The sequence below is a fragment of the Balearica regulorum genome, chromosome 1 (genome assembly GCF_011004875.1).
Source record: "Balearica regulorum gibbericeps isolate bBalReg1 chromosome 1, bBalReg1.pri, whole genome shotgun sequence".
Classification (NCBI taxonomy): domain Eukaryota; kingdom Metazoa; phylum Chordata; class Aves; order Gruiformes; family Gruidae; genus Balearica; species Balearica regulorum.
Window position 1 is genome coordinate 40,638,737 of NC_046184.1, and position 17,767 is coordinate 40,656,503.

The following is a 17,767-nucleotide window of genomic DNA, read 5'->3' on the forward strand; positions in this document are numbered from 1 at the left end:
GGTTTGAAAAACTCATTAAGAGTAAATGCAGAAGCTATGTCTACCAAAAAGAAGATTAACATGTGGTTTCATCTACCTAAAGTGTACAAGACATATTTAGTAATGGAGAAGTTGTGATCTAAAAGGAAAAACAGCAGAATATAAAACAAGGGTTGGAATCTGAAACAAATAAAAGAAAAGAGGAAGAAATGACATTTCAGTTCAGCAGTGCAGGAAACTGTTGCTCAGAACAGCTCAGGAGCACGGCTCAGCATCCCTCACAACGGTCTGTCAGCTTCGGATATTCTTCTGAAAGGTGTTGGAGCCAGGGCCATGCAGTGGGGGTCATGCCCTTAGGGTGGGATATTGTGGGTGGCCAGATGATCCAAATGGACGTTACAATAAGAATGACAACAGTTATCTCTGAAAAAAATCTACTCCTGAAGACAGTTTGACAGAAAAACTAGCGACAAAAGGAAGGAGGGGAAAAAGTTACATGGAAAAGTTTTAGCCATCAGAGACTAGCTCAAAGACAGCCCAATGCAGTACAGTCTCACTAAAACCATCCTGAATGTCAGTGAGATGTGTGGCATGTACATGTATAAATGTGTCTCTGTACTTAGGTATTTCTTTCTAAATATATTAGATACACATTGCAGGTACCATAAAAATGTCTTTAAAATTATGACAGTCCATTTTCAAAAAATGCCAAACATTAAGAGTACCACAAAAATCCTTGATGATGCTCTGAAGCTGGGAAAAGTGATTATTACACATTGAAACAAAACTTTAAAGCCGCATCGTGTCCCAATTAAATTGCTGCAGTCCTGCATTTGGAACAGGGAGGAGCATGCCTGGTAATTGCCAGAGACCTTCTCCAGGAGCTCTTAGACTGGTCTGATTTTCAATGCTAGCCCATTTTATGAAGAGTATTCCAGTTCAAAGGGGCAGCATGAACACGTAGTGTGTTTGGCAGTTTGCACTGCAACAATTATGAAAATTGCTGCCACACAGCCACTCTTAAGAAGGGATGGTGGCCTGACAGAGCACCAGCTTGAGTCTTTAGACACGTGAGGTTAGTCCTCTGCTCTTTTTCAAGCTTTCTGTATGACACTCAAAGCAGTAACATAGCTGTAAGTGAAAACCTCGGTACCTGTACTTACTTTTTTTCCAGTGCAGTTTTGGAGACTCCTCACTTTCTGGTTTATGCCGGACTCATGTCCAGACTGATGTCTGCTCATGTCATTAAAATAACAGAGTAAAAAGATTCTTTAGGGGTGAATCAGTCTTTAGTCTTTCGAAAAATTCGTATCATAAACTGAGATCAGCATTAGATAGGTCCTGAGCCTCTACCAGTCAGTGATCCACAAAGGGCACTTAATTTCAGGGACGTGGTGTGGTGTGCCTGACCCAGCACACACCTGCTTGAGCCAGAAACAACCCAAAAGTCATTGCCATTTCTGTTCAGAAGGAAGGCTGAAGCTGGGAAGCCCCTCACACATCTGAAAAGAGATAGGCTCAGCCTGTGAGTGCCTCACCTTGGAGCAAGTGAGCCAGGTTCGGTTCACTCCTCTGCCTGCAGGAATTCAGGTGCTCGTGCCCAATTCTCCGGTGTCTGAACATCGCACTCCGGCGTACTCCAAAGTGAGACAAGCTCAGCAGCTCTGTCTGAAGCTGAGCGCCTCCGCAGAGCACAATTAAATGCATTGAACAGAGCGAGGAAGAGCCGCTTGCTCGGAGTCACAGGTCACATCGCTCAGCAGGTGTGTGTGTACAGGGAAGGGGCTTTTCCACAAATTGAAAATGCCTAAAACCTGGTTTCACATCAAATACATGATCTCTTTCCTAGGCACAAACCTTACACAATGCATTCTTTTTTTCTCTGAGTAACACGCTTTACAGAGGCATTTGCTGTACTTACCTAGGTCTGTAAAGCACTTTCAAGCATTCTGAGAAGGAAAATACAACAGAAGTAGGGAAAAAAGCCCTGCAAATTTTAACAAATACACTTTATGCCAGCCTATTATACATCTGCTCACAGGGAAAACTATGATTCCACCAGTACAGCAGTTTTATGTGTAGTTATTTTGAAAAGAACTCTAGTCATTACTATGTGTATATATTTTGATATTAGTGCAAATGAGTTAAATGTGTGCAGACATCCTACATGTGCAATTCCAAAAAGCGTATGCCTGTAAACCCAATTATTCTAATTGTTGTCAGTGTATCTGTATTTTTGTTGCTGAGATTGCTCTAATCCTTAAAAAAGAACAGTATGAAGAATAAGATGTGCATTCTAAACCATAAGCTCGGTTTGCAATGAAATTGCATTTCTTTCTCTGCAGTCCAGCTGTCAGTAAATCAAATGTACAGTTAAGGGCTTCTCTTTTTTTTTTTTTTCTTCTTTTTTTTCTTTAAAAGTGTATTAATGACAAAACAAGGCTCTTAAACTACTGCCTCTGGCATCAGTCGCTCAAACATAGCTGTATTGCACTTTTTAACAACCAAATTAATTCCACATGAAGAGAAAAAGTATTCACTCTCTTTCTTTTCCTTTTTCAATCTTTGCAGACGTCTTGCAGGAAATGGTTTGACATACATTCCTAAGGGAGCATTTGCTGGCCTTTTCAGTCTTAAAGTGCTGTAAGTAAACTGTGTGTTGTTTGATATATTTCTGATTTCCTAAATGCTCCAGGGAACTAATTAACCAGTGAAGTTTTGATCAAGTAAATTACATATTTTGATCAGCTCATTTTGAACAAGTCAAGTGAAGTGAAGATACATATGAACATCATTAAATCTTTGTTTTTTCATATAGAAAATATCCTAAACACAAAGGTTGGAAAACATTAATGGCATTCTAAAAACAACTTGCTCATCAAGTAGATGTCTCTGTACAATATCAAAGGTAAAAATTGGTTTGGTTAATAGTTTCTTTAATTGTCTCAAAAGTTCTGATTTCAAGGCTAAAACTCATAGTGGACTTTTCACGATCACACAAAACAGGGTAAATTGCCTTCTCCTTTTCTTGAGAGCTGGGGGAAAAAACATTATTATAGAACACCATATAATTTAAAATGCAGTTTGTATTTCATATCTTGTTCTTTGCAATGTAATTACTATAAGATAAATTGCAAGAAAATATGACAAAACCCTGTATTATTTGCAGTAATCAGACAGTACATATAGTTACTAAAATTATTAGCAAGCCGCATCTCACAATATTTATACTAGAGGGGATCTTTGCCTATGTAAAGTTCACAGAAACTGTATTATTAGCAAGAACGCCAACCTCCTGGGCAGCGTCAACCCAAGCCAGATTCTACTGTAAGAGTATACAAAGCTCTACTGAAAAGATGTGTAAGTAAATGGGAAAGAAGTATGAAGAGTTTCCCATTCCATCTACTCTTAAGTTGGCCAGCTGTAGCTCTTGTTGGCCTAAGAAGACTTAGGCCTGCAAGAAATTATTTCATTTACAATGTCCCATCGAGTGTGCTTCATTTTGAAGGCAGCGTGTACTACTTCAGTTTTACCCACAATAGAATCCTTTCATATATGTAGGAGTTGGTCCAAACAAGGATATTAGGCTATATTCAAAGGGAGAAAAAAACTCTTTTGGAATGAAAAGTGATTTTTGCAATCTTTGAAAGCTAAATGATGTGATATTTCAGAAAAGAGGTGTGTCAGGTCATTGTTAACAACCTGAGAAAATTGATTTCATTGGGAAAAATTCAGCAGTTTTTACAGTGATAAAATTTTATTCAAACCAAATCATAAACTCCTCATACAGTTAAAAGTTCTGTTTGCCATAGTAGCATTTTCCTGAGTAAGGATTTCAAGAGTCAATCCTTCACAGCTTTATCAGAGTAAGAATCTGAAGCACTTCAGAAGGAAAACAAAATCAATCCATGAGGATGACCATTTCAGAATCACAGGAGGCAATTAGGAGCTCAAGCCTTATTGAAAGCAAATCAGATTTATTCTTTTAACTTCCTCGGCCGCTTTGAAAATGCTGCTAAAAGCTGATGTGTAGCTGTTAACAAAGCTAATATGCTGCAGGTATTTGTTTGCTTTGAAGAGACCTGGCATTTGACAGGGTCAGGGGAACGGAGTGTTTGTGTAGCTTTCCTTTGTTTGTAATCTTGAAGTAGAACCAGTACGAAGGAGGTAAGCTTGGAAGAAAATTGAAAATAGAAGGAAATTACGTTTGTTGTGTTGATTCTGGTTTTTGTGCTATTTACAATGTAGGATGCTGCAGAATAACCAGCTCCGCCAGGTTCCTACTGAAGCACTCCAGAACTTGCGCAGCCTGCAATCTCTGTGAGTATACTTGATAAATCAATTTGTAACCTTGCATGAACAAAACTATTTGATAACCTATTAATTACCTGTTAATATCACTTAATAATGTGCTGAATCACCTTTCTTTTAACTCTCTTTGAGCTGCTTTTCAACAGAATTGTACTTTCAATTAAACATCAAAAGTGACTGATTTAATTTCAGTAATTTCATGACACCAGCAGCTTCTTTGGAGTGTTATAAACTGATTCACCATCTGAGAAGACACTCCTTGCCATGCAATGCTTTCTGTCTGTCAAGAATATGGTCCCCTGAGCACTGGTCTTTCCCATGGTTTCTTGTTAAGATTCTTTACAGGGGAAAGGAAAGAATCCCAAATGACTCCCTGGGTGTTTTTTCTCATTTGGTGTAATTTTTTTCTTTTTAAGCAGTATGGAAAACACTATTAACTCATGAAACAAAGTGTACTAGAGGATGCTTAATTATGTTCTGTGCTTCAGGCAGGTCTCCGTATTTATAGTTCTTGACTGTGCTGTGCTGACTCAGTCCACGAGCTTCAGTTTTAACAGAACTCCTGCCAGAACTGCTAGACCAGGAGTGAGGATTGGCTGCTTTGTGGTATGAATGAAATTATTTTGATGTGCTTCTGCCCCATAACGTAAGGATGGTTGTACCAAGTCATGCTAAAAGCTGACCTAGCCCAGTATCCAGTCTTCAACACTAGATGCCAAAGGAAAACTAGAAGGTCAGACAGAGAATATAGTAATACTCCCTTGGTAAACTGTCCCAGCTGCTGGCGGTTTGCACTCAGGGATTCTCTGAGCCTATTGTGGCTTCTTTGAATGTAATAGCTCTTAAAGAATTTTCTTCTATGAGTTTGTATGATTGCTTTTTGAGCCAATGTAACACTCATGATTTTTTGTGGCAGCATTTGTGTAGCATGGTGAAGTACCTACTGTTATTTACTTGGAGCTTCCCACCGCGTTTGATGTCCCCTAAGTGCAGCATTGGGAGAAAGTGGAAACAGCAGTTCCTTACTGACGTACGCCAGATTGTGCAGACCTCTGTTGTATCTCCATTAGTCATGTTTTAGATGTAGGCTGTTAGGATTGTTTCTCACGTGGGAGCTATTCCCTTCCTGTGGTCATCCTTGTCACTCTTACTGAACTTTTTTTCAGTTCTCATAAGGCAAGGAGGGATCAGACTTGCACAGCATGTTTAAGTGTTTGCACGCCATGGATTTATAGAGGGGAATTATGGATGCTTTTTTGTTTGCTTTCCTACTAGCACCCCAAACTTTGTTTTGCTTAATTTTTTTAACCTTTACTGAACACTGAGCTGTTGTTTTCATACTTATTACAACTGCAGGACCTCTTTCTAGCACATTAGTAGCTGCTCAAGCGTTTGAATTGCCTTTTCCATAAGTGCCTCACTTGACACTTACCTGTACCGAAATTCATCTGCCATGTTCTTCAGTCAGTTGAATATCATGAGCTGCTTCTGCTGCACTTGCAGTTCACATTTTGCAACCACAAGGCCACTCTTGCTGTCTTAGTGCAGGATGCAGTAAATAAATAGAATATGTTTCTGAATTATCCACATAATTCCATTGTCACCCGATACAAAAAAAAATTACTAAATTTTCTAACGTATCTACTGATTTTGAATGTGCAGCAGAAAATATCTAGATGATCGAAGACAGGCAGGCAGGTTCTTTGGACAGAGGAAAATGTCAACAGACTTCCTTGTGCTTTAGTTGGCCACCTTCTATTTCACAGAATTACATTGCAATAAAAATATTTTCCTAAAAAGTTCCAAGATCCAAATGTGGAGGTAAATCTGGAAGTTCACAAAAAATGTTGCTACCATGTGCACTGATCACCAGTGTCGCTAGTAAAAGTCTTAACGATGACAAGGATAGAGTGAGCATCTGTACCAAGCTAACCAGTCTGGTTAGAGTTAAGATGTATTGGTTGAGAAATGTACTGTGTTGAACATGCTCTTCTTTTTTGTGTGTATAAAGAAGTTCCACCAGAAGGTTAACATCTTTTGCATACATTCAATTCAGCCCAAACCTGAAGAACAGAATTAATGAAATGGATTGATTTTCAGCAAAATTATGTCATCTGTATATAACTCACCACTACACAGACACACATTATACTCTATTAGCTCCCAGGTTCTTATGTCCGTCTTGAACATTTACCTCCTTAATATACAAAGCATTTGTTAAGGTTTCTAAAGGTGAAACAGACCTAAGAATTAATTATCTTATAATTGTTATTTGGTCAGTGCCTTTTTTCTTTATTGACCAGACACAGACTGAAATATCTCAGCCATATACTTTTGAGGTTACAGTTCTTTCCTTTGATCTTTGAAAAAGTCATGAGAAAATGCTGGTCTAGTGACTATATTAGATTTTCTTTCTGCTAAACAAACAAAAAAAATCTTGCTGAGATCACATCACTCTATACACATTCTGGACCAAAACACGATAAGCCAAGCAAACAAGACTTCCTTTGTTGCTTTGAAAGAGACTGTTGAATTTTCAGCACAGTTTCTAAACAAAATGACAGTCTCACTCAGGCTTTCTTGCAAATATTTTTTTCCTTGGGTGAAGAAGTTGAAGAAGTAAACCAAACATAGTTTGTACAGTCCATGTAAAGGACCGGTATTTTGTGACAGAATTAAAACAGAGAGAGGAGTGGTCAGTGGAAACTTTTAGACAGCTGTGTAGCAGACCCAAGATGGAATGATACGGGTTTGTACAGAAAAGCTACTATCACCTGAAAGACGATCACCAGCAAAAGAGACCTCTTTGAGGAAAAGAAAACTATTATTCTTTTGTTTGCTAAAACGGGGTTGTGCCTGTCAGATAAAGGTGTGCACAGATTTGGTTTCTTGTTTCGTACGGTCTAGGAATTTTCTGTTCACAAGGTGGTTCTTGCATTGGTTTCTGATTTACAATAGGAATTATTTCTTGAAACCTTTGAAATAGCAGGAGTCTTTTCAAAAGTGTAATTAAGAGGTTAAAAGCCTTCACAAAGGCAATTCCTATAAGATAACAACTTCTTGTATTTATTATGTTTAACTATGCAGGTGGCATGATTTCTGGAAGCCTCATTAACCCTTTGCTTTAGGTTAGCATAGATGCGAAAAACTGAAAACAGGTGACAGGACTCAAATCTCTGCCTTTTGTCGTTTTACTCAAGGCAGTCATGTAGAAGGGCAAGCCATACTAACTGCCTTGCTACCTTAATCAAGGTGAAGAGGATTATGTTAAAATCATTTTTATATAAGTAAACATATATAATTGTGTGTGTGTACATGCACAATATATGGGTGTGTGCATATATATACACACACACGTTTTCCATGTTCACTTGTAATGCAAATTCATCACAAATTTTTGCACAAAATGGTATTTCCGGGTGATATGCTTTCCTTATTATCTAGTTCCAGGCCCAAAAATGACAGTACAGGTATCAATACTGATAGATACGTTAATTGATGTTTAATGGCCTGTGGCACACAGAACAAGAACTGATGTATTGCAGGAACGAGAAACAATTTCTTCTACTTTCTTGTCCAAGTTGCAATGTTGCTGGCATGCAGAATGGCCTGATGAGTTTGAGTGATAAATATTCCTAAACTTCTTGTGGTTTGACCTATCCCTAGAATAGATCGGTCTTCTTCAGACAGAAGACATTATTCAATAAATACTATAAAATGAGAAATGGGCACAAAAAATGACCCAAAAACCCATAAGAGTTGTGAATTTCATCTTCAACAGCAAAAATCTATGAGAAAACTGTTGCCTCAAAAACAAACAACAATATGGCTTTTTCTATCATTGAAGCAAAAAATAAGATTCAACAATACTAAAAACTTCTCCAATTTTGGAAAAGTCTTTGTAGTTCAATAGTCAACAATAGTGACGTGCTATTTTGATTAATAAATGAGTTCACCTACCAGAGCTTAGACAATGATTGCATAAGACTCCAGTTCCCTTTGTGGCAGGAGGATTTAAGGAAGTAACCAGAACATGTTGATGTTGAGATGTGGTTTTAATCTCCAAGTTCAGCAGGAGGATATCTTCAAATTATGATACGGGCTATAATTTTCCTCTGAAATCTAGTGTGAATACAAATTATCTAGATTACTAGTCCTAACAATTCAAATGGCATTTTTTTCTGTTGAGCCAAAAAGAGGAAAATATGTTCACAAGTTCCATGATTGAAAGGGACAAACACACAGTCACTGATGTGTCACAACGTAGATCTTGGCAGCAGGGTTTGAAGTGTCACTTGAATGCTGTCTTCCCTGTTACTCATCTTGAGCAAAGGTATTTCTTTAGAACCGACTACAAGCAGATGGTCTCTGGATTTTGTGTTTCCCACAGCATCAATATCTCCATTATGCTTTTAAATCAGGAAGCCTTTTAGTGATTTTGAATATCCCTGTATAGTCCAAAAACTTTTTACATATGTATATTGATTTGTTTTTCAAATGTCGTTATTAATTAACAGCTTATTTTCTGTCCAACTTTTTTCATTTAATGTATGTACTTGTTTAAACAGGAATCTTTTTTCTCTTGTGTAACTGTCTTGTCATTTCTAATGACATCCCTTATGTATCAGAATTGGCATATAATTTAAGTATTTTTGAACAAGAAGGGGTTGGTAAAGCAGGCAATGACATATCAATAATTTCTTTTTATTTTTTCCCTGAACATGTTAACACAAATTTTACATTGCTAACAACCGATAAGTTGCAGATGTCCATTCGCGATTGTTGCTAAATAAAGGAGGAAAATGTAATTGGCATTGCTGATGGAAAAGCAAAGCTTCTGCCATTCTTTTATTGGGACTATTGTGATACAACCCTTTACAGTGAATACTACAGGTGAAACTTCGCTCCCTGTTTATTTTCCTGTTTAAACATCAGTGTTAATGAACAGCTTTTACTGCTGTGTTGTCAGGCATAGAAACAGTCAAAATCAAAAACAGATCAGGTGCTATCTCACTGCCCCTGCCAAACCAGTCATGAAGGACATTTACAAGCAAGCGTTATTTACTGCATCACCTGCTTTCGTTCCTGTAAAATTTAAGAGGACTTTTACTTTAATAGTACAAAATAGGACAGAATACAACATAGCCGGTCTTCCAAAGCGCTGGAAACAGTTGATAGAGGAGGAAAATAAACCATCTTTTCTCCTTGACAACCTGCAAAGTTGGAATTTAGTGAAGCAAATTAATTTGACTTGACAAGTAACAAGATAAGAAAATAGTATCAATGAAATTTGTTTTAAATTTCCTAACAGAATTTGTAAATCACTTGAATTTTATTTTTAAGACATTTCAGTATTTGTGGAGCACCTGATGGTGACACAGAGTTTTACATAAAAGATTATCTAGAAATCATCTCGGATGTTCTTAGTAATTGCCTGGCTGGAACAGGTCAGAAAATGGATTTTTTAATCTTCTCCCTACTCCTCAAAATATTTGACATTTCAAGAGAAGTTTCCATTCTTAATCTGAACAAAGAGTTGAAGACTTTGAGGGCACAGAGTTCTGAAATGCTTCCAGTCCAGGCTTGAAATTAAGAAGCCTTTTTTTCAGAAATGTTAACTTTAAACATTTTTGTTTTCAATTTTGATGCTTGTGCTAATCCTGATTTTTATTTAAAAGACGAAACAACTTTGATGAAATCACATTCTCCCAAGGGAACTGTTTTCATGAAAAGACAGGAGCTTTAGTTGTGGTTTTCCATGTCACACCCCATGATAATGAAGCCTACAGAAGGCATTTTCCTTCTTAGGAAACCCAGTACCTCAACAGGTACCCACAAACTCCTTGAGGAGGAATTTCCCACAGTTTAAATCAAGGTTGTGTGTACCCAGGCAGGTGTCTGTACACATACGCGAAGATGTCTCAAAAATCACCGTTGCAGTCTCCTCATTTTATTGCACATCTTACCCATCCGAGCTACTAGAGCCCTGGGGTGCACTAGTAACAGAAGAGTCACTGAAACATGGAGCACCAGTACAATATCAGACCACCCCTCTCAGTCACGGACACTTTTCTAGCTTGATAACCAGCTGGGAGGAAGACAGGGGTGCAAGGTGCCCTGAAATGCATGTGCTACTATTTTATTTGGGTGCAGTCCCTAACTCAACCAGCTGTAGGGCCAATTGCTTTCAAAGTGGGGTGCAAATAGGCTGAACTTGATCATCAATTCCAGGCCACTGGGTGATGTTTTCTTTCATCCAGTAGAAGCTATTAGGGATCTAACTCTTTTCTGTCTTCTGAGCAATCTCAAAAGAGGGGTCTTTATCACATTTGTAAGGGGCAGACAAATTTCTCAACCTCAGAACTGGTAGCCCAAAATCATCCTGTATGGCTGAAGACCACCAGGACATACACCGTAAGTGGAAGGAAGACAAGAAGCCGCTGTTGGAGTGGTTAGCAGTGTGGGGCATCACACTAGATTTCCGAAGAGATCCTCCTGAGCACCGTACAGTCACAGATGGCTGCTACAGCCAGCCTAGCAAAGCAAACTGTGCTTCAGAGTGCTCCCAGGCACCGGCCACGACCGTCTGGCCTGCTGCAGTTAACGGGTCCTTGGCACACTTTTGACCCGTGCCAACTAACATTTGCTTGACCTGTTTCCCGAGGCCATCTGGCAGTAGGCACGTCCCTGGGACCGTCCCCGGTAGGCATACAGCCACCTCTTCTGGGAGGCTAGGAGAGGTCACTAGCGTGGCGCGGGCCGCTCCGAGTCAGTTGGCTGCAGGACCTGGGACTGTTCCCTGCCCCACCAAATGTGCCAGTCTAACTCCTGATCTGAGTCTGCAGCCAGGTTCCTAATATAACCCAACTGCTCCTGCTGGCCCCCAGTTTTTTCACCCATGGGGCTTGACAGTACCTGTTATCAGAGCCAATCTTTGTCTGAAAACAGCATTGCAACCAGCTGTTTGTGCTTTATGCAATGGGCTAGTGTCCTGGCTCACCATCGTGAACGCAGGTTTACCAAAACACTTGAGCAGCATGTTTGGCTATGAAGAGAAATCCTAAGGATTGAAACTCCCAGAGCTGCAGAGACCTCCCCATGTAAAACTGAGCAGTGGGACAGAAACAAATGCTCCTAAACTGTGACTTGTGACTTTTCTCTTTTGGTCTTGCTGTTGCCACACAGGGTTCTCTGTATCTGCCCCCCAGAAGCCTGTAGAAGGGCAGAGCTGAAAGTGAGCTGTGGGAACTGCTGTGCTGGTGTGTTGTAATTAAGCTTTTACAATAGTCCTAGCATTTTTGCCTGTGGAATGAAGGGGTTATCCTGCGTACAGGGCCATGTTTGAAAAACATGGCTCACGATAGCCAGCTATATTTTCATTACATGCACTTTTCAGAGGCAGTTTTGATGCCACTAGCCATTACTTAAACGGGGCTTTAGCCCAACTCAAGTGAACAAACCCTTGAGAGGGTCCGTGTCACCACACGCTAGCAAAGATGGTGGGGCTGCAGGTGACCCCCTCCTGCCTGTTACACCCCCCCAGACAGGCCCTGTCCCCAGCCTCTGTCCATCATGGCTCCGTACCTTGTGGAGAGGCTTGGCTGCGGCTCCCCGTGCAACAGAGCCAGGCCAGGAGAGGACCAAGGTGGCAGGAAAGGGAGGAGCGTGCCCCATCTTTAATCTGCCACGTGCTCTCACTTCTCTGTCTCCCCTGCCTGTCACATACAGCCCCTTTTGCATTTGGTTTTACCTCTCCTGTGTTAAACTTAAATGTCAGAAGAAATATTTTCGCCTTGACTTTTTTATCTGTCTTTGTGGCTTTGCTCTTCTCCGGTCCCTTTGTCGTGCGCAGGCCGTCATCCATTGCAAGAAGAGGCAATCCGTGTAATAGCTGCTGATTTCTGAGGGGAGAATGACCTGGGAGAAATGTCCTAATCCCATGTCTAGCATTTGATTTAACCCTGAATGAACGAGCAAGACATTAAGGAATTTCTCGATCGCAAGGTACATGCAGGCTGTAGCTGGGCTTGCACTTGAGAGGAGACTCAGAAAGAGGAAAAAATATATATTCCCTTAGAAACCTACTAGTGGTGTAAAACTAAGTATCCGGTCATACTCAATTGAAAAAAAAATGCAAATCAAATATTTTTCAAACATCTACCTTCACATGTTCTAGAGTACCGATAAATAAGTCCTGTTTACAATTCTATACGAATGATATCATCTCATAATTTGTGCACGTGGTTGTAGCATTTGCAGCATGTCACAGGAATCACCAGTGGGATACAGCCCGCAGAGCTCAAGCGTTTACTTTGAAAGGTTTGGACATTTAAAGTGAGCTCATGGTGAATTTCATACTGGCTGCTTTATTTACATGCTGCCTATCAGAAGAGATCAAGCATTTCTGTTTTCCTGGCTCTCTTTGGAATATAATAGCAGCTTTCAAGCTGGCCACATGTTATCTATGTATTTTCAGTTATAAATAGGGTCATGTTTGTGAGTTAATGGGTTTAGTTCTGGAAGTGCCAAAACTTTGATCAACACATGTAAAACAATTGGCTGAAAACAGCGATTTTGATCAATGCTTTATACATCAGTGTGCATTACCTGCCGCATGACAGGAAACATAACCACTGCTGAAACCTTTTAATATCTGCAAGAGGGAAAACGGTACTTGGAAATTTTAAAGAGATTAGATAACAAAAGAGCACTTGAGGCAGTACTCCTTACAAGCACTTGCAGGATATGTAATCCAGTTACAGGACCTGCAGCACAAATCATCGTAGCTTCTTGATTTCTTCCAAAGTTTATTCAAGCAATAATCCAACTACCTAGAATCTCATTTATATTACAGCAGTCCTGGTTTTCTTTCTATGTATGTTGTGTATTTTGTTTACATAGCCAGTGGTGGGTTTATATTTGGGAACTTCAGCTATAAACAAAATCAATTCCTTGATTTGCTATCGAATATTGGTAAGGTAAAGATCCTGGTCTCACTGAGGACAGCAGAACTATTGCCATTTCAGCCGCAGGGTCACATATAAACAACCAACTGTTGGCTTTGCCACGCAGGCAGGCGTCCTGTGAGTAACTCCTGTGGAGTCAATGGGGACGTCAGAGCTGCACAGGCAAGCTTTGTATTAAACAAGATGTTAGCTGGAATACAGTAACACATTTAGGTTGAATAAAGCCTCCATTCTTTAATCAGTGTAGCTGTCAAACTAAGGCAACTGTAACTTCTTAGTTTACATACCAGCATCACCCAGGGAAGAAATTTACCTCTGACTGAACACAAAGAAACCTCATCTACTCAAATTATACCTTATTTGAAAACACAGGCGTAGCATGGTTGTTGCCTGGGGAATGGAGGAGGTACAGCATGAGTATTTCTAAACATTTCCAGCCTCACCCATTTGTTGACAGACCCTTGAGTTATTTTGGAAGCTCCGTCTCTGCCGCCTGCCATGTCAGTTATTATATTGAAAATTTAATTGTACAAGGGCTTTGACACTGAACTTTATAAATTTGTTCCAACTGACCTTGTCTCAGCTATTTGCCAGCCTGGCACGGAGCCTTAGCGGTCATTATTTGTTCTCATGTAGTAGGTAGGAGCAGCATGGAGCAGGAGATAGAATGGACCTGACATTGTACATGACTGTAAATGAAGAAGCAGCTTTAAATAAAGAGATTAGTATGCCCGCCACAAGGAGTATTGCGTTTCTCTCAAACAGGCCAAATTTAGGTTGTACAGAAATACTTCTTTGTACCCTGGGTGTGTCTGTTTGTTCTGTAATGTTTTCCAACATCTATTTAAATTTATTTCTGTTTCACCATTCACTTAATTACTCCTCTGTGGAGACATTTTCAAGAAAAGTTTTAGAGCGTGGCTTTCATGTTCCGAAAAAGGTACAAGTCACTACAACACATTAAAAGCAGAAAAAGTGTATCAGAGTACAGATCACCATCTGGATGTTTCATGAAGTTTCAGAAATCTGAAGCACACTTTTAAATATTTTCCTGAAAGCATCACAATGGTAAAGCAAAACAGAGGAAAAGCAAAAGCCAATGAATATATGACAATATTTCTAGCACCATATCTGCAAAAGGTTCAGTAGACTTCATCCTTTTTAACACAAGCGTGAGAGCTTGCGTATCACCTGCAGACTCTGAAGAGCTACGACGCGCAGCTGAGCTCCCTCTGTTGGCTCTGCAGCAACTGAACTGTATTTAATAACTTCTTTTTCAAAACAAATACATCGCATTAGCAACACTAATCTCTATTTAAAAAAACTTTTTCTTCCACTGCTAAAAAATGTGAACCTCAGTGCTGCGTAGAATCGTTGGAATAAACAATATGTAAGAAAAGGTAAAACGAGCACAGAGACTCAGAAGTCAGTTTTACTTTTTGCTCTTAGAATGGATGTCTAGCGTGTGGAAATCCAAATCAGCTTGCAGCTCAGTGATTTACAGGTCCTGAAAGAGAATCTCTGCCTGAGTTTCTTACACTTTTTTATTCCATACTTTCAAATAATTGGGAAAGGAAACAAATTCATACCCGGTCTGTAGAGGGGCTCTGCTCAAAGACGATCAGCGTGAGTGAGGTGATGGCTCCAAAGGAGAGCTGCCTGTGGAGAGCCCGCTGACGAGGAGACTTGTAAACAGTATGTCAGGTCTCAGGGGTGAGGTTGCAAACAAGATGGAAATGTAGAATCTCCAGAAAATGAAAAATGGATATGGCAACTCATGTCCATCCTTTGGGGTTGTGTTCTTGGTGATAACTTCTAATATCCATTGTGTAAGAAGTCCACTGTTCTTTTCTCGGAGTCAATTTTCTCTATTTCTTTTTCTTCTAGACGTCTGGATGCCAACCACATCAACTATGTGCCCCCCAACTGCTTCAATGGGTTGGTCTCCCTTAGACACCTGTGGCTAGATGATAATTCTTTGACAGAAATTCCCGTCCAAGCTTTTAGAAGTTTACCAGCACTTCAGGCAATGACATTGGCGCTGAATAAAATTCATTACATACCGGATTATGCTTTTGGAAACCTCTCTAGTTTGGTAGTTCTGTAAGTTTTGTTGATTGTTTTTAGCCACAATCTCTGCTTCTTTGCAGGACTTGGACCATTTTGTGATGAATTACTTGAAGATACAGTATTTAAATTAGAGGCTGCCTGAGACAAATTTTAATAATTAAATATTCCCCTAGTCCCTCCCCAGTTGGCAAATGATAAACCCAGATATATACATGGGTTAGTTAGTTTGGTCTTAGTATTAAATTGACAACTTGGGGCTATAAATCTACCATTTCCTTTCTACATTTGCATTAGCCTTAGTGATATTCCTTTACTAAGAGGTCAATTCCATTTCTTGCAGAAAATTTTCTTTTTGCAAAATAAATTTTCTGGATTGTATATGTACTGCAAAACAAAATTTTTAACAATTGTCTCGGATAAACAGATTTTTTACATCTTCCTACAGTAGAGCCAGCATTTGCTAAATCACTTGTTTTGATCTAGCTTAAAAGTTTCCATCTCCAGTAAAGAACTATGTCAGGGAATTAAAAAAATCACCCTACCTGGTCAGCAAAACAAACAGGAAGAGATGACTTGTGTGCCCTCTACTGAATGAGGGAAGATTTGAAAAAGGAAATGAACTGTAAGCTTTCTGGGTGACTTGGAAAGAATGCTGTCCAGTAGAAAAAGTATGCATTTCCCTTCATAGAAAGTATATATAGTTTTGTATTTTGTTATTTTTGCGTACCAGTTCAACCAAATGAAACATGCGTAGCTTGCACCAAAATCTGGAAGGAATACTATGGGACGCAGTTTCAGCTTTTTATCTTCTGGGAATGTACCAAGTGGAAAAAATTCTAGACTGGCTGGGGAAACTGAGGAGGAGAACCGAGGTGGAGAAGCTATGTCAGTATGCTGTGGAAAATGCTAGCATTATTAAAGAGAGAATAATATGTTCAAGGCTTACTTGCCTTCAAGTCTGAAAGCACAGTCCATAAGACACTTAGCATATTTCAGCATATTCGAGCCCCAATGTAAGCACTGAACCTGGCGCACGCCAGGGTTCTCTACTGGCAGTTATAATCACTATCTTTGCCTAGTGCTTAATATATTCATATAGGCATATAGGGCACTGGAATTGGAAGGTAACAGCTGCCTAGTGATGCAAAATCTTTGCCTTCTGTTTGCATTAAGTATCAATCCCATTCAAGTTAAAGAGTGGATAAACTTGTAGTTTGAGCTTCTAGACTCATCTCAGTAATGCTAAAGAGAAGAGACTGTCTTGAACGTCATTCTCTAGATCTCTACGAGAAATACAGTGATAAGAGTTAAGGAGAAAATTACTTCTTTTCATGCCCTGATTGCTTCTGCTCAGTCAGGTTTCCTTATTTGAGATCTGCCTTGCTTATTTCTAATCTTCTGGGCTTCATATTGATTAATAATTGAATCATTCCTTGTGATCTACAATATTTGATGTATTTGGCTCATCAAAATCTATGTGTGTGGTTCTCCTTTCTTTTGTTTGCTACTCCATTCAGTCCGGCAAATTTTCAACTCAGTGCAAAAATGCATGGTCAGTCGAGGCAGGTTTGAAGCTCTGTCATTATAGATCAAACATAATTGGAATTTGGAGATGCACTCTTCATGCTAAGTAAAGCATTAAAGGTCAGTGTAGTCATTAAAAAAAAAAAAAAGTTGATTAGTTTTCTTCCTAGGAAAGGAAAAACCCACAGAACATTTGCATTTTGCCATCAGAATCGCTGCCTTTTATGGACAGGTAGACTCAAGTTCTGTAGGTTCTGCAGAACATTCAGAGAGCCTCTGACCTTTACATTATTTTCAGAGCAGAATGAAGCATTGAAGGAGAAGTGCCTGGCAGCCCCTCATTCACGGCCCTTCTTTTCTTTTAAAGTGCTACTCCTGTTTCCCTCCACTATAAGGGTAGAGTGTCAAGAATAAAATAAAAGGAAAAATCTGGGAAAAAGGCATTCTTTTTAAAAGACAACCTGAAGTGGCTCCAAGTTGTATCTACTCACATTAATGAGTTTCGCACAGAGTGGGTTTTTTCCATGCCGGTATAAAAGACTTAGACATAGGCAGCACTCTGAGCCTTTGTGTAGAGCGGGTGGTTGAAACGTATAACAAAATTACTTTCAATTGCTAAACGTTTGAGAAAATAGTTGTCAATTTTTATAGTTTCAAAGGAAGGCAAGTTACAGCACTTTTAAGATTGGTTAGCTTACTCAGTGAATCTATGACTTTTTTGTCCTATGACTTTGTGTCTTCTTTCATTCTGCAAGCCTAACACCCCTTTCCTGTCTGCCGTATTACCATTGTCCTCACCTGCTCCTCTTCTGTGCCAACATCCTCTAACACCTTCTGAATATACATCTTCCAAATATAGACCTCACACCCCAAACTCAGTTTTTAAGGCTACCTGTTGCTTAACCGCCACTGAGAAT

General features: G+C 39.5%; 1 protein-coding gene across 3 annotated transcripts in view; it reads left to right on the forward strand.

The window, feature by feature from the left end:
- LGR5 (leucine rich repeat containing G protein-coupled receptor 5) overlaps positions 1 to 17,767 on the forward strand; it is a 94,172-nt gene that overhangs the window by 50,051 nt on the left and 26,354 nt on the right. Inside the window, exons 3-6 of one of the 3 annotated variants that reach the window (XM_075746765.1) lie at positions 2,551 to 2,622; positions 2,798 to 2,887; positions 4,228 to 4,299; positions 15,144 to 15,359. In XM_075746765.1, the coding sequence (XP_075602880.1) occupies positions 4,229 to 4,299; positions 15,144 to 15,359 (287 nt within the window). In that variant the 5' untranslated portion in view covers positions 2,551 to 2,622; positions 2,798 to 2,887; position 4,228. The remainder of the gene's footprint in view (positions 1 to 2,550; positions 2,623 to 2,797; positions 2,888 to 4,227; positions 4,300 to 15,143; positions 15,360 to 17,767) is intronic. The other 2 variants (XM_075746750.1, XM_075746758.1) reach the window with 2 other exon arrangements.